Below are 21,545 nucleotides of genomic sequence, written 5' to 3'. Positions count from 1 at the left end.
AACTAATTCAGAGGCCAAACATGTGATCTCCTTAACATTTCTTAAAGCTATTAAACTATCCATACTATGAATAAATAGAAAAGTCAGGTAATACGAGCTGTTGCATACATCCGTAACCATTCTGGCAAATCTATTTATAACCACAAGTTACCAAATATGCATGTATTTTTAAAAACAGACTCCTCCTCCAGCAGTAGATAAAGCCAGAGTGAGTTGTTGGCACATCGAATTCCCCAAATTGTCTAAAACCAGTCCAATGATGGCTGCTGATAGCTGGAGTCAGGGCTGTATAACTATATCAAGCAGTTTACCAGCTGAGTAATATGGCTTTCTTTTTCTTCATCATTACTGTGATTTCAGATGAAGATGTTCATTTCATCCCACATAACTGAACTGCCAAATTATCGTAGAAGAATATGTCAACATTACAAATTCAAATAATATAAAGTCAGAACAATAAAAGTAATTCTAAACAATTTATCTGTACTCCAGCCAAAGAAGAAGGAATTGATGAGCTGGGAACTATCTGGACAATGACTGTGCCTTCAACATTATTGCTAATTACATGGCATGAGCAGTTAAAGTCTTGTGGCATCCAAAGATGACCCTGACTCTAAATAATAGTAGCATTTTAGTCTGAGTTCCAAACTTCTTATTTGATATCCATTTTAGACAGGAACACTAAATGTTATAAGCCATGTATTTCAGATTTTAATCACCTTTCATACTTATGTATTTGCCTTTGAGTTAAATATTTCTAGACCTTTCAGTCTTCCTGGGTAATTAGACATCTCACATAAATGACTATGAAATTTGGGCACAGCTACATGCACCTCAGCAGGATGTATGGACAAAAGTGAAACAGTTTTATGTTAAAAATTTCTCTTTATGAAACATTCAGAGTTGGCAACAGTTTGCAAAATGCTGTTTTGCTAAAATGTATGTGGGCATGTACGTGCATACATACACGTGCATAGACACATAACACCCCAACACACACACACACACACACACACACACTCCACAGTCACAATTTGGTAAGCCTACACAAAAACAGAATCCTCTTTTTTTTTTTTAGAAAAAATATTAAAAATCTTTGTATTTTACACAAAAGTTGATTCTGCTGTAAATGCAGATTTTTTTTCTCATGTCTCATAATAAAAAACCTGACAGTTATTTTCCCCCCTTATAGATGTGAGAAATATATAGGTGTACATCAGAGAAGGAAACCCTGTAAGCAGACCATCAGCCTAAGGGATCCAAATTAAGTAACAAGTTTATTACAACACAAGAGACCAATATTAAAAAAGCGGAAAAAAAATAATTCTGTGACATTAAGAACATCATCACCACCATGATTGGCATGACCTGCAGTTCTTGCATCCTTTGATTACTCAGTAATTTTATTCCCATTATACATGCAAGGGAAGTTAACAAGCAGCCCTTTTCAAAAACACGAAGTACCATGCACGTGCACAGAGTGTTTAAATCTCAGTTTTAAGTAACATGGGCTTTGAAAGCTTACCAGAGATGACCCCTGCTGTCAAGGTGGCAGAAACTGGTGCCTGCCTCTTACTCACTTTGGCAAGAAAACTAAAGAGTAAACCATCGCGTGCCATGGCAAACAGAATTCGGGGCAAAGGGAACATAGAGCCGAGAAGACTAGAACAGAAAAATGTATAGTTCAAATACAGGTTATTAAAAGCACAATGCTTTACTGGTAAACCCAACTACACAAAAAGAAAGCTTGGAAGAGTTAATGAGGTTAGGTTTAGGTTTAGGTTTAGGTTTGTTTAGGCTCTGTGTTGCTGCTCCTGTTTTTTTGTTTGGTTGACTGATGTTCTTGTTTTGGGGTTGTTGTTTATTTTCAACCTAAGCTTTGAAAGCACTTGAGATTAACCATTAAATACAAAATCTGTGGTAGAGAAAAGTTTTACTGGTAGCCTACTTGACCCTAGCAACAATCAGATTTGATCATTTCAGTCCAAAGCAAATCAAAGCTGTACAACAGTGCTTTATTTCCATATATGCAACATGTTTAGCAGTGCACCTTTCTTTACAAGGATCAACTCTTTAGTCTCACCTGCTACTGCACCAGACGATAGAGTAGCAACTAGTGGGGTCTTCGTTTTGGAATTGATTTGAGCTAGACATTTGAAAAGCAACCCATCCTTCGCCATAGCATAGATTACACGTGGCATTGGGAAAATGGATCCAAGAAGACTGAGTAAAAAGCAAACACATGCAATATGGCAAACAGTACATGCAGAGACAAGATAAACAACATTAATTAATGGCAGGTATAGAAACATAATTTATGATTGTAAGACAAACCTAGAAAGCCCCATAGCCCAAGATACTACAGATCTGGCACAAACAGAAATTTCTTTTTCCCTGTGAAGTTGATTACCTTTTTAAAATTTATTTTTTACATTAATGTAGGTAATGGAATTGCTTCATCAGAGAGAATTCGGTTTAGCAAAATAACTCTTGCCATCACTGTAGTTCTTGGGCAGTAGTGTACCGGGAACAAGCTCCAGGTCACACTAACTATGCAATTAAGCTTTAGTATTCCTGGAGAAAGTCTGCCAGTCAGCAGCAGCAAATCAATAAGCATTAGCATCATCTCTTACGCTCTGCATTTCCTTGTGAGGCTGCTGATTAACATTAATTCAAAGTAAGCATGATACAGTTATACTTGGGCACAATATTTCTTTTGATTAAAGCATCTCTAGCCAAGCTTCATTAAGATTACTTTTTTTTTGTGGAAGAAGTAAAGCTAATTAATTCTCATTTGTTATTAGCAGAACACAGAAAGCCTTTAAATTGTTGATAACTCAAAGCTCTTTTTAAACATAGTTCTTAAATTAGGTGGCTTTTTCCCCTCAAAGCAAAGTAATTGTGATTAAGAAAACAAAAAACATTGAAAGGACAAAAGGCAAACCATAGCCAGTATGAACTCTCCAGCAAGCACACTTGTTTTTAACCAGGTGAATGGTTGCCTTTCTTAATTTAGGGAATTGTCTATATCACTTACAGAAGGCATAGCTTTTACATACCACAGATGCTAAGTACGTCTGGTACTGCTAATGAGACACAAGGCTAGACACACTTAAGTTTCATTGCACATGAACAGATTTTGATGTATGAACGTCCCTTCCAAAAATGAATGTTTCCTAAATCAGGGTGACGGTTTTTCAAATGAGGATACTGTTAACATTCACTACCAAATACCTTGCTGTTGTGGCTTTGTAAAATTTATTTATCCTACCCTTCTTTAAGTACATTTACGTAAATAACAAAAATATTTAACAAATAACTTTAGCAAGGGAAACAAGTTCAGGACATAACATAATAAGAGGTATCTATATGAATGAAAAGTAATGATCTCAACATTTTTCTTAATTATAACTCTAAACCAAAGAATATTAAATACTGTTTCCTTGTTTTGTTCTAAACTGACATCAGTTAACAGACTGAAAGATTAACCTCTCCATATGAGTAAATGTAATGGTTCAGAATACACTGGAAAAAAAAAAAAGAGATCAACAGTTCAAATTTCTCAAAAAAGCATTTTACCATCTCTGTTCATTTTAGTTTCCATTATTAATTTCTTTAATCTAGTTTCTGCTATATATATCACTTCTAATATTTATCGATATAGAGAAAAAATTCAGTAAAACCCTCCAAACTGAGGGGACCATGACAACTGGGCAGAAAATACCTATACCCCCAGTACATCAACTGTGTAACTGTGCCATTCAGTCAGCCCCACAATTCTTTTAGCGTCACTCTGGAACTATTTCCTTTTTCTATCCCCTCCTACATAAAAATATTCCTTTCCTTTAAATCATTGTCCCCAGTCAGCATGCTCGTTTTCTTGAAGCTAATGCTTACAGGGTTATCTCAGAATACTGTTAGCATTAGTGCTTCAACAGACACAACATTTTCCTTTGTGGAAAGGCAGCCAGTATTCTTCCTGCTGAAGCTCTTGTAAATGACTCCTCACCTACATAAGCTCAGGCAGAAGATTGGCATCAGCATTTTTCTATCCCTAAATTAGAGTATCAAGCAATTTTCTATTCTATGAAAGTGTTAATACCACATTACAATTGAGGTGTGATCTATATGAACACATACTAATTTATCTTATACTCTCCTTGATCTTTTTAATCAAAATAACATGTTAAGTTAAGGCTACATCCACAGTTTAACAAAGGGGAATGAATTATAAAATTTTCACAGCTATAATCCACATCTCAAATACCCACGCAGAAACCACAGGAAGGCATGATGTCAGAAGACAGACTGGCTACTGGAGGAAAACAGAGACAGGCAACGAAGATGAGGAGTGGAGCTAGTTAACCATCTCTTCAATTTTGCCTGCAAATACACAGAGCCCATAAAGCCGCTGAGTCATTGGGAGTGGACAGCAAGAAAGGACAAAATGGGTGAGGTTTATTTTATCAGCTAATTATGATAACTTGCAGATCATATGTCTGAAAATACATATTTTAATAAAAACCCACCACTTCCGGATAATAAGACAAAGAGGTAGAGTTCAATAACAGCACAGTTTAAAAAGGAACTTAAATTAATGAAGCTACTGTGATCATGACTTGCTTAAGTCTAAAACACGCTTATAACACTTACAGCTAATCCCTTCCATGAACTGAGCTTTCAATATGAACACACAAACATATATTTAAATGTCATACTATCCATCAGCTTTTTTCAATGTCTTTACCTTGTGGACAAAGCACAGAGGGATCCCACTGCTACAACGTATTTCGCAGGACCCCATCCAACATATTCAAATGCCACTGGCAGAGGACTTTTCTCATCTAGTAGATAGTATGGCATCATAAGTGTCAGTGCAGCTGAAACCCCAAAATAGGCCATGAAGCAGACAAGCAGCGACACCACAATTCCTATGGGTATGGCTTTCTGAGGATTCTTGACCTCTTCTCCTGAAAAAAGGGAAAACAAAAAATGTCCCACAAAAATTCTTACTCATTTCCATCTTCATCTTTAAAAGATAACATCAAAGACAAATTATTTGTTAATCTCAGCCATGGGAATAGTATTTGTAACATAAGTTTAAAAAATGGGTATAAAATAAGCTCAGTATTTTATTGCCAGAAATAGCATTAAAAAATAGAGGTAAACTAATAGATATAAAATGTATTCTATATTTACAGTACTCAAAGCACATTATTTCTGATTATTTACCTACAGTTTATAAGTTTAATGTACTCATTCCCTATCAGCCACATACAAGCCTTAAGAGAGATCTCCCTTTAGAAGAGATACCTCATCTCGGAGAACTATAAAAGTGAGCAGGTAATTAACATGATTTGGGCTGAAAAAAAAATTGTATACTAAACAGTTCCCAGACTTAGAAAACAACAATTAATTTAATAAAATAAGTAAAATCTCCTCCTTCCTCCCAGAATGATAGCAACATTCAGGAGTGAACTGAGGCTCATTCTGCAAGGTCTGAAAGAGGTTTTGGAGAAAGCAAAGGACGAACAGTAGACAGATTGTTATGTTGTTGGGGAGGTGTTATTAAAAAAGCTTGTTATACATATATATGCACATATACATATGCCTGTATACACACACATATAAATACTATACCAGTTGTTGCAATGCAGTCAAATCCTACAAAAGCATAAAAACAGGTTGCAGCACCAGCCAGCGTTCCTGTGAAACCATATGGCATAAAGCCACCACTCCCATATATACTTGTCACATTTTCATCGGTTGAGCAATTCCTATAAAGAATAAACAAACAGCAGAAAAATAACTAGAAGTAGTAGTAGTAGTAGTAGTAGTAGTAGAAGAAGAAGAAGAAGAAGAAACACATGCATCTTCCTCTCCTACCATTCTGGAAAAAAATGTTACATTGCTTTTGTCAAGACAGAATACTGCTTTATGAAATTGCACAAGAAGACATTTTTATGTCAGTGCTTGTAAGAAAGACAAAAATAACAAAAATATCTGAATCAAGTAACTATCATCTTACTCATTTTGCAGTCTGGAGCAAAACATATTTAAACACTAATGATATAAACAACTTTTGCTGTCATACTCACATAGAATTGTAAAATCGTTTAGGTTGGAAAAGACCTTTACGATCATCGAGTTCCACCCTTAACCTAGCACTGCAACGCCACCAGTAAACCATGTCCCTAATCGGTCCATATGTCTTTTCAATATCTCCAGGGATGATGACTCAATCATTTCCCTGGGCAGCCTGTTTCAATGCTTGATAATCCTTTTGGTGAAGTAATTTTTCCTAATATCCAATCTAAACCTCCTCAGGTGCAACTTGAGGCCATTTCCTCTTGTCCTATCACTTATTACTCAGGAGAAGAGACCAACACCCATATACACAGTTAATACATGGCTTAAGGATGAGAAGTCAGTAACCTCTCAAATGCTACAGGCAAGAGGATTGAAATAACATGATTTTTTAAAGGAAACCACAAACAAGAAAATAAAACCCTACTCTTAAGGGAATAAAAGTTTCTCATTCCCAGCAACAGAGGAATTAGTTGATACATTACCTGCAATACCACAAAGGCAAGTATAAGAGAAAATTGCTTGGAATATGAACAAGTAAACAGATTTTCAAAAAAAGAAAAATAATTACTCCGTTACTGCAGTAAGGTGTATTAGATAGTCTTCACTTATTTTCCAGTTGCCAACATCTCCTTTCACAAAACCAGAAATCATAACGAAGAGTAGGACCAAGATGTTAATAGCAGTGAAAATTTTATTCACCCATGCAGATTCTTTTACTCCAAAGGATAAAAGACCTATAAAATCAAAATATTTTATAGATGTGAAAGGTCCCTAATAAAACGGTGTTTTAAAGAAGACATACATGCAAGTACAGTAAATAATACAAAAAGCAGCACTACATTTTATACTTATAAAAAGTGGTAGCGCAAATTTACTAGACTGACAGCATGGCAATAGGCAAGGGTATCAGACACCATACAACAGAAAGCTTCTTTAATTGTTATTTTTAAGTATTTAAAAGTATTTTAAGCAATTGTTATGTGCTGCTTTTCTGAGATTCCAACTCTTCTATTTTATGCGATATAGCAAAAATAGGTACAAGGATACTATGATTAATAAGAACAGGTTGGCAGAATCTATTCTGTACAGAACAATTAGTCATTAAATCAATAAAATAATCTAAATTATTAGAGTAATAACGTGATTTGTTCACTATAAGTTTTTCAGGGCATATCCACTATAGAATAAGAGTCCCATTTCCTAGCTCATTTATAAAACCCTTAAAAGAAATGCATGCCTCCTGTTCATAAACACCGAGAGTTCTTTGCACTCTTAAGTATTTCCATTAATATCCCACATGCTTTCCCTCATTATTTAAAGCTTAAGGCTGAAAATTTTAAGCCTCCCAAGATAATGTCCAACACATGTCCAATTCAATTGGAAGAAGGAAGTTTACAGAGGGCGGAAAAAGGGATTGGCCACTTGAGAGGAATATAGGAATGCTGTCGGAGTATGTAGAGAAGCAATGAGGAAGGCTGAAGCCCCATTGGAATTAAATCTGGCAAAGGACATCAAGGGCAACAAGAAAGGCTTCTTCAAGTATATCAGTTGCAAAAGGTAGACTAGGGAAAGTGTGGGCCTGCTGCTGAATTGAGGTGGGTGCCCTGGTGACGGAGAAGGCATAGTTGCTGAATTCCTTCTCTGCTTCAGTCTTTTTTGCTAAGGCCAGTTCTCAGGAATCCCAGACCCTGGAGGACAGAGAGAAAGTCTGGAGAAAGGATGACTGTCCCTTGGATGAGAGGATCTGGTCACTTAGGCAAGCTGGATACCCACAAACCCATAGGCCCATGAGTGCTGAAACAGCTGGCAGATGTTATTGCCAAACCACTCTATATCATTTTGAAAGAACAGGAGGGGTGTCTCAGGACTCAAGAAAAGCTAATATCACTCCAATCTGCAAAAAAGGCAAGAAGGAGGACTTGGAGGACTTTTCCAACAGGTCAGTCAGCCTCACCGCCATCACTGGAAAGGTGATGGAAGCACGCATTTGGGACATCATCTCTAAGCACCTGGAGAAAAAAAGGTTACTGGGAGTGGAAAACACAGGTTCACCAAGGCGAAATTATGCTTGACCAATCTGATGATGGCATGACTGGCTAGGTAGATGAGGGGAGAGCGTTGAATGTTGTCTACCTAGACTTTAGCAAGGCTTTTGACACTGTCCCTCACAATACCCTCACAGGTAAGCTTAAGAAGCATGGGTTAGATGAGTGGACAGTGAGGTGGATTGAGAACTGGCTGGATGGCAGAGCTCAGAGGGTTGTGATCAGTCATGCAGAGTCTAGTTGGAAGCCAGCTGTGCTCCCCAGAGGTCAGTACTGGGTTCAGTCTTACTCAACATATTCATCAATGAACTGGATGACGGGACAGAGCGTATCCTCAGCAAGTTTGCTGATGATATAAAACTGGGAGTAGGGGCTGATACACCAGAAGACTGTGATGTCATTCAGTGAGACCTGGACAAGCCAGAAAGTAGGGCGAAGAGGAACCTAATGAAGCTCAACTAAAGGCAAATGCACAGTCATTCACCGCAGGAGAAATAGCTCCCTGTACTGGTACAGTTTAGGGACTGACCAGCTGGAAAGCAGCTCAGCGAAGAAGGACCTGCTAATTCTAGGGGCCAACAGGGTAACCATGAGCCAGCAATGTGCCCTCGTGGCCAAGAAGGCAAATGGTATCCTGGGGTGCATTAAGAACAGTGTAGCAATCAGGTGAAGGGAGATTATCCTCCCCCTCTACTCTGCCCTAGTGAGGTTGCATCTGGAGTACTCTGTCTAGTGCCACACTCCCCAACTCAAGAAAGACAAAGAACTACTGGAGAGAGTCCAGTGGAGGGCTTTGAAGATGATCAGGGAACTAGAGCATCTCTTTTTAGGAGGAAAGGCTGTATGAGCTCTGTCTGTTTAGCTTGGAAAAGAGAAGACCGAGAAGGGTTCTTACTAATGCTTTTAAGTATCTAAGACAGATTTCAAGAGAACAGGACCAGACTCTTCTTGATGGTGCCCAGCAACAGGACAATGGGCAACAGGTACAAACTGGAATGCTCCTTAACATGAGGAAATGCTTTTTTACTGTGAGGGTGACAGACCACTGGAACAGGCTGTCCAGGGAAGTGGTGGAGTCTCCCTCTCTGGAGGTATTCAAAACAGACCTAGATGCATTCCTGCGCAACCTGCTGTAGGTGAACATGCTTTAGCAGAGGAGTTGAAATAGACGATTTCCAGAGGCCCCTTCCAACCCCTACCATTCTGTGGTTCTTTGATTCTGTGATAACTCTGCTAATGAGTCATTTGGTAGCCCAGAAGCTATCATATGAGCTGCTCAAGTTTTCTTCACCAATGATACTTTTATTGGAAACGGGTGTATGCTTTCTTTAGGTTAGTTTCTCCAATAAAAGCAAAGTCTCAATGAGCCTAATGCTGTATGAAACAGAACACATTATTTTTTTTAAGTCCTTTCTGTAGGAAAAAAAAATGAACCAAATCAGATTTCTGTGCACTTTCCCTTGTGCTCAGCACATAACAACTTCTGTAAAACGTCATCTGCTGCTCCTATGATTCAGCTTTGCTCAGCTCAGAATCCAATGACTATATCATGCTCAGAATACACAACCATAGGCCATCCCCACTGCCCCTCCTCTCGGCAGCAGTGAATCCCACACAGTTAATGCACTAGTGATTCAACTGCTTACCACAGAGACCTAGAGAGATAATTTGCAGCACAAGCACAAAATAAGTGAAGAAGTAATGATGATGAGGATGAAAAGACAGGACACAAATGAAAACTCAGAAGCAGTGGAGAAGCACATGGGAAACATTTCCTCTTCTATCAAGAATCTCTACTACTGATGTTAGGAAGCAGCAATGACAATAGAGAAAATGGATATAAGATGGCAGCATCTACACTAGCATTTTCTAGTCTGGTTTGCGGAGTGCTCTGTGTTTAAAACTGTTGGGGTTTTCCTGGTTTCTGTTTGAAGGTGAAAATGAAAAGTCCATTTCAGCTATACTAAATTCAGTACCATCATTCCTTACATTCATAAGGGCCTGAACTGCTCATTTGGCAACTCAGAACCACGAGCCTGGCAGGATAGTGAACTAAAGCTAGTCCAGTAAACTCCCCAATCTTCCAAAGCGCAGACACAGGGGCCTCAGCACCGACTGTTAATGCTGATAATATACAAAGTATGTTTGGTTTGCAAGCATGAAATTCTTCTGAATCTCAAGGCATTTATTTTTAAAACTTCTACAAAACTAATGCATTCAAGTAATATTCTACTTTTAAAATTATACAATTAACTTCCTCGAGATAACTTTTGCTACTTTCTTTTTTCTTTTTTTGTGGCTTACAGTAGTGACCACTTGACAACCACCTTAAAAATGTTGGGTAAAACTTCCAGAATGCGTGTTGAGTCTGCTTGGGAATACCTCTTCATTGTGACTCACAGTGTAGGTACATCCTAAATCTTTTAAATAATGTAGTTCACGAACATTTTTAAATTAGGGAATTCAGCATCTTGTGTATTATTTGTTCTCTGCTTTCTTCTAGTAAAACAAACAAAACCAAAAGAGGTAGAAGGAAGAAGAGAATTCAAGATACAAGCACAGTCATAAATTAAGGCTTACTACAGTAGGAGCTCAAGGTTTTATGTACAGAGACCTAATAAAAGCTTAAAATGCACTGGCCACCCATTCTAGCATTACGAATTGAATGGAAATGTTTTCCCAAGTAGCGAGTCCAAAAAAGACCCTTGTAACAGAAGAAGAGAACAGAAGATTATACCAATGTAACTTCGCAGTTTAACTTTACATAGGAGAAAAGCTCCTGCTTTTTGTTTGAACTAAAGAGAGACGGAAGACAACACATATTTGAGATATGGGTGAGACCTCTACTGAATACTGAAATATAATTCTAATACTGACTGAAAACAAACATACTTTAAATTACACATACTGCTTCCTTCTCTCCTGGTAGTAGTAAGAAGATTTCCTTCTGGATAGCAATTGTTAAATGCAAACATGCAAATAAGTTGTAGTATTTGGGGGCTTTTCAGCTGGTGTCTATTCTTGTGATTTAAAAACATGATACATAAGCAAAGATGTAAAAGAAATAGAACTGAATAGAGTAGTCATGAAAGGTTTACTCAGGTTTCAAACTCGTCTGTTTGGCAACGCCAGTACCCTGGAGCACCCTTTTGCTCAAACAAGTTCTAGGCTAGACAACACTTTTGAAGACTTTAAAATGGGAAAGTTCTTCTATACTTAATAACTTATCAATCTGGAGAGGAAAAAAAACTCCTTACAAATACCCACTACATACACAATATATGGTTTAAGGAGAGCACATCACATTATCAAACTACAGAGCTTAACCTCAAGGTCCCCCTAAAAGCATTCACCAGCAATAAAGTCATAAAACTGACACAAAACTCTGTAATTTTCCTGTTATCATCAATCTGTATTGTAGGCTTTATAAAAAAGTACTGATGAGGGATTATTTCATGTCTCATCTTCAAAAAAAAGAGGGTACACATGAAAATTAGACTATATAATTTAATTCCCAGAGTCATTGTGTCAATGCACACATGCATACCTAAACATCACTGACATTATAAAGGTATTTCTCATAAAACACAAACTACAATTTAGCATCTTTTTCTGCAAGAAACTCTCTGACATCACAACCTCCATAAATGAAGCCACATATGCGTCTTACCTGATAAAAGCAATATAAGGAATACAGCAAAGAAGTCAGGATACTCTGCGAGTCCAGAGTAATTCATTTTGAAGTAAGTACTGAAGAAATGACCAATCTGTTTTCCAAGAAGTTCATCAAAAGTACCACTCCAGGCTCTTGCTACACTTGATGTTCCTTCATAAAATACACGCATGTTTAGGGGTTTTGCATACATACAAGTATACAGCTACTTCTACAGAAAAATAAATAAATCTAAGCATGTTGCTACCTGCATTTTAAAAAGCAGAGCTTGTGTTAAAACAGTGAGATTTTGTTTGCCAAGTGATTTTAACATTACCGAATTTTTCTACATAGTTAAATAATAACATATTATTCTACAACTAAAATATACAAATTTGTACCTCATTTATTCCCCAAATATTGCAGTCATTATTTCTGCATAATTTATATTGAATGTCATTGTGGAAGACACTTATTTCTAAAGTTACAATATAGCATATGTTAAACAATATAAATCAATGTAAGGAAGTTTACAAAAGAACATGAAGGAATGTATGTTCACTTGGAAGTAAAGCAAAAAAAAAACATTAGGAAGACGTATATCGCTAGAGGCAGTATTTAAGACTAATACCCTCCTCTGGCAAAGTATATATGTGGCTATAGCTAAATACAACCTTATTTTTACTACTCTATCATGAATCACACTTCAATACAATACTCAGTCAAATTGATTTTGCTCATTTGATTTGAGCAACAGTCCTGTACTTAGGTATACATATACAGCTAGGCATGCTTACACACAATCTAATGGATACTTGGAACCTGTATCTCTGGAAGAAAATATTTTCCAGTCAAACAAATGTTGTCTCTGCTAAGGCATTGAAATAGTTATTCGACTATCTGCCATATAAGCATTAATTTTATTCAGATCTGGTCAACTTTGTGTTTTACAAGATTACATGACAGAACACCATTTAATTAGCATGAAGCTACAGTAATAACAAGTACTTAAACTTCATGACCTTCTTGAAGTGAGATACTATAGTGATAGGATCCCTGTAAATGTCCTGGCCGTGTGTTCAGAAAAAGTTATGCTTATTGATTTCACATTTCAGTTAATTCTTGCTGACCAAAGATGGCAAAGAAATCCTATTGTTTCTTTTGCATCATCACCAAACAGACATAATTTTCATACAAGTTATTCAGTCCATGCTGCTCAAGACAGATTATTTGCAAAAGTATCTTGCAAAAAATCTCCTTACAATGGTGATTCACAGGAGGAAATAACCTAAAATACCTTGGTTATTTGACCTCAGGAGGAGTAGAAAGCCGCAGTAGTTAAGTACAGAGAGAGAAAAGAAAGACGGACCCAAATCTGTATCATATCTGCTGTCTCAGAAACCCTTGAGACCTATGTTTGTTCTTAATCTTACCTATAATATAGGATAAAATAAGATTCCAACCAGTGATAAAAGCCCAAAGTTCACCCACAGTTACGTAAGTATACAAATACGCAGAACCAGTCTTGGGAACACGAGCACCAAACTCAGCGTAGCAAAGACCTGCCATCACAGATGCCAGTGCAGCAATGAGGAAAGAAACAACGATACTAGGTCCAGAATCAGATTTGGCTACTTCTCCAGCAAGGACATAAACACCAGCACCAAGGGTACTTCCTACTCCTAGGGCTATAAGGTCCAACGTTGATAAGCATCGGCACAACTTGGAGTCCTCAAGACTTTCACCACTGACATTCTTCTTCCGCACCAGACACCGAACAAAGGACAAAGCTGGTCCACAGGGCAACATGGTGGATGTAGAGCTCTGAAATAAAATAAATCATTGTAGTACATAAAAGGTGGCGTAGATATCAGTGAGAAACAACTAAAGAAAGACATTTGCATAAAGAACTTAAATCACACCTCCCAATTTATGTATTTACACTCTTCTATGACATTAAATAAGCTGGTATGTGTGTTTCCCCAGGATATATATATTAGGGATTCAGTATTCCTAATTTTTATTTAGCACTTATTTCACCAGGAAAAGATACCCAATGTCTTTAGATTTACTACACTACTGTAAAAAAGAAAAAAATGTTTCTACTCAATTGTTGATGGCCACTTCTTAAGCATTTCTAAAACAGAACCAGAATAGATATCTGTTATCTCATATATCATAAGGACTTTTACAATAAAAATCAACACCAACGTAAATAAAAATTTTAAAAATCCAAAACTCCAACACCAGGGCAACAGACACCAAAAACTTTAAAATATAGCCTTCTGACAGAGCCAGTGCAATCTCATTTTGCCTTCAAATACATGGCTTTTGCCTTTAGAATTTGTTTCAATAAAAACAGCTTGAGAGCAGATTAAAATAGTGTTTCTACTCCCTCCAACACCAATGAAGTTTCCCAGGATTAATTATTTTAACAAGGTATTCTTGTACAACTCTCCCCGACAATGATCTAACAAAACCTGATGGGATGACCACTCATCCCATGCCAACAGGAGCTCTTCAATATTCTGAGTGCACATTGCAGTGTGGAGTATAATTGGCTCTTCCACATAAGCTCAGATTTTGTGACCAGCTTCCCTTTCACAGAAAAGAAAGTTGACAAAGGATAGTGAATGGAATTTGAATAGCTCTGGGCAGTGATGCATAATACCCACTAGAAAGGTGACAGCTACCCCAGCAAGTCTCTAAAGCCCTGCTGCAATCAGGCAGTCCTTTCTGCCCATCAGATGCACAGGGCTAAGTATCTGTCCACTGCACCACAGCCACTGAGGAGATTTCACACACTAGTTTTGGATCTAAGATAATGTGCATGTTGGCTGACAGAAGGTATCTGTAAGCTCGTCTGAGGGGAATCAACATTAAAATGTTCAGGCAAAATCCTCTGCTGTAGCTCATGAAGTCTTCAGAAAGAGCAGCCCTTCTTTGGGCCTGAGGTGGAAGCACTCCACTCCCCCAGAGCCAGGTTTGTCTATCCTGGTCTGTACCGTGACAGGTATTCCCAAGGTGACTGTGTCTTTTTTTTTCCCACAATGACACTTCTGAAGCCATAGCGATCACTTAGAATGTTATATGAAAATACTCCTTAGGCTGTCGCCCACAGTGAGAGGCAGCAATGTTCTACTGATTACCAGCCCTCTCACCTAGCAACTTCAGTGTTGCAGAAGCACAGCATCTTTTTAAGGATTTTTTTTTTCCGTATTTCATTAACAGGAAAAACTGCTCTGGCAGACACGCTTCTTGGAACACTAAACAGTTTCCAAGACTTTTGTTATTCAAATGGCATCTCAGATTGCTTAGCTCTTTTGCAGCTTGGGACAAGAAGTCCTGAAGGTTGTAAAATCATCAATGGTTGATATTAAGATTTTCTCTGCTGAGAAGGAATTCTTGTGACAAGACAGGACGGGGTTTTTTCTGCTTCTGCTTTCTCTGATTCTTGTGGAGAGAACAGGAGGCTGGTTCTTGCTAGCTACAAGCCAGTAAGATGAAACACCTCTTCTGATTCAAACCCACCCTTTCTTCTTTGCCCTCTAAAAACTAGAGCATAATCAAAGACGAGGTTCAAGATACAAATTCTGTGTTTGTAGAGAAAAAAAAAAAAAACCACAAAAACTTCCATATACATAAGTAATGTACCTTTTCAGGTATATCCATCCTAACATGGACTTGAGAAAACACATCCTTTTATGATGACCACTGCAGAACAGAACATCTTACACTGTTTCCTATATGTTATGCATGATAAACAATGCATGAACACTGCTTCACAAAGCCTGTTGCTGTGTACTGAGTGCAGAGCACTACTTCAGGCATGGTTCTCTTTCAGTTCTGATGGAGACACACGAAGGCTCCGGTTCTGCAGCAGGAAGAGCTGATGAGATTATGAGGCTATTTGGCCTTCACATGGGACCAAAGGACAAAGGGTCTGCTGAAATAACTGACAAGTTTAACCTGTTCCTGAGGCGTCTAAGAGATCCTTTAGTACATTACCCACCACAACAGAACAACCTGGGCTCTGACTCAGTGCTGACTCACAAGCACATAACACTGTGTCTGAGCGTGTCTCATGTCTCACTCAAGCACTAACATAGGAGGCAAAGAAGGTAACAGCTGCGTGTGCCTTTTGGTGGCAGCATTGTCCTAGATAAGCTTACACTGACTGCAACTACATTCTCTTGAAGGGTTTCATTCCTGTGCTGGCATGGTTGGGCAAATCTCACGTTTTCCTTTTCTGTTGATCTTTAGGACAGAGAGGAACATGAAGTAGGGTAACTGAACACAGAAACTATGATCTCTCCTACTTTTTGACCTGCAGGTCTCAGTATCTTCCTAATTGCGCCTTTTTATTTCCTCCTTTTCCCTTGCAGTCTTGCCCTGTCTGGTCCTAACAGACCACTGTGGCCTCTGCTTCCTCTTTGCCTCTGCTGCCATGAACTTCACCAGCACTGTCCCAAGCCCCTGTTGGACCGCCTGCACAGTTTACTCTTCTCTGAGCCTTCCTGGGCAGGCACACGTAGCAGGAAAGTTCCATCAGTCAGAGTGGGCAGAGTTATTTATGCAGTTTAAACAGAGTAAAGATTGAACCTTGAAATTATATAGAGCTTAAGCATAGCAACAGATACAGAAACAAAAAGTAAAATGCCCCTGCACTGACCAAGAGTGTTCAGTTATTTCCAATTAAAGCAAGGAGCAGAATCAATCTGTTGCTTCTCCTACTCAAACATTCAAACATGTGCCAGCCTCCACTTCTTTGAAGTCTAATTTACAGAGACATTTGTCACAAGCAAACACCTATGAAGTCCATTTGTCACTGACCTTGGAACATTCCTCTTGCTGCGTACAAATGAGGTTGCAGCTCTCTGGTTCTGCACACACTGGGTCACTGCACTTCTGAAGTCTCTTTTGGACTAAGTTTTTCTTCAGCTACAGATTACTCTATAACACAGAATATGTCTCCAACAGCTCTTCGAAGGAAGGCCTCGGTTCAACTGCCTTAGGCTGAGGACCAATGTTCAGCCTGTATTTAAGCCTCCTCCTTCCCTGAACACATTCCTAGATAGAACTGCAATGCCATCCACATTGCAGCTTACAGTTTTAACCCTGCAACTGCATGCAACAAAAAGACAGGCAGGACAACAGGACTTAGTTTAGACAGGAGAGGAATCAGAGAGATCTATCCAATGCAGGAAAAAAATAAAATTGAAAAGCTTCCCCATGTATCATGGACATCCATGGTATTTGTCAGGGTACCTGAGTAAGCACAGATATTTCTCCTATCCCTTTTGTTCTTCATTGTCTTGGGTCCTTTTTCTCTACAGTACCTGCTGGTAGACCCCTCTTAATTTCAGTCTTTCCTGTCCAGTTGTAAACCAGATAATTTACTGCTTGATCACCATCCATCTGAACGCTAATGCAAGAAGATGAGTTCAGCCTTAAAATTCATACCAGCTCTTCCATTCAGATGGATAATCAGGAACATTTAATGGTTGTCTGTGGTTAGCCCTCTTCTAGCAGGAAAAGTTTGGTATCAAAAACGTTCTAACTGAAAACACAATACAAGAGACAAAGTCTCCACATGCAAAGTTTCTATTCGTGTTTAAAATTGCTTTGACCACTTCACAGTCATATAAAATCTACCGTTTTTACAAAGTAGTTTCCAAGTAAGAAACCCTACCAGCCTCCTACCTCAAAACAAAAGACAAACAGTAGGTGGATATTGAAGCAAAAAAGTAACATATCATTTATCACCACACCTCCCATTAAAATGACATTTGATTTTAATTATTTGAAATAAGTGGTTTAAGTCAGTACACACTAAAACCAGGTTACAGGTGGGAAAATCCAAAGTTTTGCTGCAGCTGCCATTCAACTTTTCCTATGAAATTTTCTGTTAAAAGCTCTAATAAAAAGATAAAAAAATCTCATATGGAAAGTAACTGTTATAAAACAACATAAAACCTCTGAAAGCTTTCATACTACTACTGAAATGTATGTTTAAAGATTCCTGAAGGAAAAGTAATTTAAAGATATTTTACTTATAAATTATTTTGTTGATCTAATGCTATATACTATAATATACTATAAATGTTAGGTGCAGTAGTTTAACATTGTAAGCAGCATAACAATTAGGGTGAAAATACTCCAATAATTTTGTAACATATTCAAAATGGAACAATATAAATATATGCTGATTATATACAAATTAATTTAGAGTCTTTCATCAGCCTCATTCATCTGAAAAAAGCTGTAAAGGTTTACATTTTATATTTTCCATCTGTAGAATTTATGAGAAAATGTTTGTTTGCTCTTAAGTTAGCCTTACAAAAACCTGCAGTATTGCATTGATTAGATCTAGTGCAATAATACATGAATATAAAAAATCAAAGATTATGCAAAATTAGATACAATCTATAGTTTGTGTGTATGTACATGCACAGACAACACAGGATTTTACTGCAAGTGTCCTAAAAGTTGATATTGTACCCAAGACTTTCACAAAATTTCAATATTAATGGAATATTTAAAGTGATGTGTTTAAAGAACACTTAAAATCCTAAAACTGGAAAGCGGCACCTGTAACAGAAGTCTACTATGTATAAAGCAGAGAAGGCAAGCTTCATCATTCAAAAGCATAAACACATTTCAGACTGGGAAAGAAAACATAAATTATATCTTCTACATCTTAATACTGTAACTTGCATTTCATAAGAGGCACAATACTGCTGTAATGTACACTAAATTTAATACTTCATACCACAAGTCTTGCTACTCAAAACCACACATGTTAAAGGCAGTTTCCTACAATAAGCCATGTTGCCTTTAGTTTACTTCTTTCAGCATTAAACTTTATAACAAACCTGATTCAGAGCAAGTTCTGCTGGTCAAACTTGTGCTCCTCTTGCCCACTCCTGAACTTCTGCTGTCCTAAACAGAAGAATAATCACTGAAAGTGATTTTATTAAAATATTTGCTTTAAAAGGCAGCTGTAGGTGGTGTGAAAGCTGTTGGTGCTGAGGGGTGGAGGCTAGGCAGCCCAGGTGATTGGAGGGCTGTGAACTGGCCAGCTATTTTTTTGCCCAGCTAAGACAGGGAGAGAAAAAGAAAGTCTTGCTGCTGTTTGGATAAATCATACCTACTCCCCTTCACAACACAAAATCTAACTGGAACGTCGTTTTTTACATTTAAACACATCCATGTGCTTGCATACAAAACACACACTGTTGTGTGGGGTACCTGCCATACTTCCTGCAGAGACTCTCCTTTTTCCACACTGAAGAAAAAGCAAAAATACAGATTGGTCTCCCACTGCAAAAGCAAAGCCTTCCCACTGCCCTTGTAAAACAAAAACTGGTTTTGAAGCATATTGAAGGATTTGGAACACTTTGAGACCTGAATCCAGTACTGTAACATGAAAACTGCTTTCACTGAGTAAATGTTAGAAGAATATAAACAATTTGAAAAGTATTGCTGTGGCTAGGAACAACACGGAAGACAGCATATTTACAGTCTTGCTAGACCCCATTCTGTTGAACTGGGGTAGATGCACCACATATCTTTTTCTTCCAGAACAAAGCAAACGCTAGTGGATCATTTACGGCTGTATTTTTATTACTTCCATGGCAGGCAACCCCACCCCAAACACTTAGAGCATTTCCAGTCAACATTATTCACAGCATATTGTTTCCCTTAAAACACCTGTGTCTCAATGCCTCTTTTTGGTCAGAAAACACAGAAAAAAATGAGTCTTGCAGAGAAAAGCTCTATACTTTTCAGCATTAAAAAGTTTTTTCCTAAGAAAATATGGAGAAAAACACATGCAGTGTGGCAGCCTCTTGCAACTTACTCTCAGCTCATAGTTTTCCCTAAGCATAGTCTGCCAGTGCTGCAGGAGCACAGAAGACTCCTCTTCCTTCCCCAATGAAAAGTCTTGTTTCCTGTACCCATGTGCAAGGGCTGAAACAACCTTTCCTCAGCTCTCCATGATCCAAGGAGAAATTATTTAAGAGGGTGCTCCATGGGGGTGGACTGGACCAGGAGTCCAGATGTCATTTCTTACCTTATCCAAGGCTATTCTTTTCTTAATATGCAAAAAGGTTTGAAGAGAAAATGTTTGTTTGTTGAAGCTCTAATCATAACGATACTCATTCTTCCCCTCATGCTGACCTCATCCTGGTTAAATACGAACTCTGTCTCCTTCCCAGTTAATCACCACTCACGCTAGAGGTGCAAGTTGCTAAACAAGTTAGGTTTCTTGTGTGGAAATACATAGAAATTACTTTTACAGAGCATCACTTTCAACTATGACAACACCTATGCATTTTTTTTTCCCAATTCACCACCCTCTAGCAAGGCCACGAATGACCCAATAATTACTTGCACGGATTTAAATGGACATCCTCAAAGCCAGTTCTGAATCATTTACAACCTTGTAGATCCATTAGGCATTGCTGTTAATTCATAAATTAAGTGATTTATTGCTTAATCATGAGAAAAAAATCCCTTCTACTTTAAAAAGAGTAGAAGCTATAATTGCTTCATAATCTGCTGAACACTGAGACTTAATTTCTACTTGACTTTTGATACCCTCTGGGACTGCCTTTTCAAAAGTGGATCTTCCTTTTACTGAAAATGCCAGAAATAAGTTTATAGTTAAGTCAGATTTAGTATTAACCGGGTCCCTCTTTGCTTTCTGCCTCTCCTCATTTTTATTCTTGACCTTATTATGGTACAGATTTGCTACAGGCCCTAAAAGTTCAAAACCTTTTTTCTTTTAAAAGAATCCCCTTTAGCCCGTGAAACTCTTGCACAGACTGCAAAGAAATACTGCAGAAGCCTAAATGACAAACTGATTAAAAACTGCTTTCCCATTGACTCTGATTTGTCTCACAGATACAGCCTTGCAGCTATTGACCAAGAAGCTATGGAGTTTTACATAACTAGAGGTGCTATACGCAAAAACATATCCAATATAACTACCCATACCACACAGAAGTTAAACATGAACAAAAGTGCTTGCAGGACCAGGGCCTTAGTGAACCATTGCAATCCCTCAACGGTGCTCTGCACAGCACATGCTGCTTTGTATTGGAAGTTAGGACTTAGCAGGCAATTGTAACAAACAGAACTTTTGACGCACACAAGAAAAAAAACACAACATGGTTTGTACAGTTTGTGCAGCTCTGATGGGATCTGAGATGTATGGATGTTTATAAAAGGATTCATCAATTGCCAGCAAGAATCTTTTCTATGTCAAGATAAATAACATTTTAGTGGCTCCGAGATGTTGTTCTGAGAAGAAAAATCCAAGTTACAACAAAAATATAAAATTAGTGCAATATATGTGCTAATCTACATAGGATGATTGCAAAAATGTAAAAGAGAAAAAGAATCTTTATAAGCTCAACAATAATGCAGGCTATTTCTGTAATCTTAGGACAAGATAATATCTGAAGATAATAAATTACAACCAACACTTTTAAAGGGCTTCCTATTTATTAAAATATATTTATTTTAGATTGCTTCTCATGGTTTAAGCAGATTGCTAAAACTAGTTCCTACAGAACGTACAGATTAAAATAAATTTATCACTTACCAATTCTCTCAATTCTTCTCTAATAATTCTCTTTCACTTTTTACTTAGAAAGAAAAATACCTCAAATCCTGACCTTCTGTAAGAAAAATGTAATTCATGCTATTGAAAATAATTATACACTATTAGACTAAAACAGGCACAATCTGCA

General features: G+C 37.7%; 1 protein-coding gene across 9 annotated transcripts in view; it reads right to left on the bottom strand.

The window, feature by feature from the left end:
• SLC7A2 (solute carrier family 7 member 2) overlaps positions 1-21,545 on the bottom strand; it is a 59,987-nt gene that overhangs the window by 13,461 nt on the left and 24,981 nt on the right. For 4 of the 9 annotated variants that reach the window (XM_054065354.1, XM_054065357.1, XM_054065358.1 and 1 more), the window contains exons 2-7: positions 13,221-13,611; positions 11,806-11,961; positions 6,659-6,824; positions 5,641-5,777; positions 4,748-4,970; positions 2,084-2,223 (exon numbers count right to left, since the gene is read on the bottom strand). In XM_054065354.1, the coding sequence (XP_053921329.1) occupies positions 2,084-2,223; positions 4,748-4,970; positions 5,641-5,777; positions 6,659-6,824; positions 11,806-11,961; positions 13,221-13,596 (1,198 nt within the window). In that variant the 5' untranslated portion in view covers positions 13,597-13,611. Of the gene's footprint in view, positions 1-1,525; positions 1,663-2,083; positions 2,224-4,747; positions 4,971-5,640; positions 5,778-6,658; positions 6,825-11,805; positions 11,962-13,220; positions 13,612-16,620; positions 16,726-18,662; positions 18,730-19,861; positions 19,941-21,545 lie in introns of those variants that run through there. The other 5 variants (XM_009569835.2, XM_054065353.1, XM_054065356.1 and 2 more) reach the window with 5 other exon arrangements.

Source organism: Cuculus canorus, chromosome 4, assembly GCF_017976375.1.
Source record: "Cuculus canorus isolate bCucCan1 chromosome 4, bCucCan1.pri, whole genome shotgun sequence".
NCBI lineage: Eukaryota > Metazoa > Chordata > Aves > Cuculiformes > Cuculidae > Cuculus > Cuculus canorus.
The sequence above is the reverse complement of the archived record's forward strand: the minus strand, read 5'-3'. Positions and strand labels throughout refer to the sequence as shown.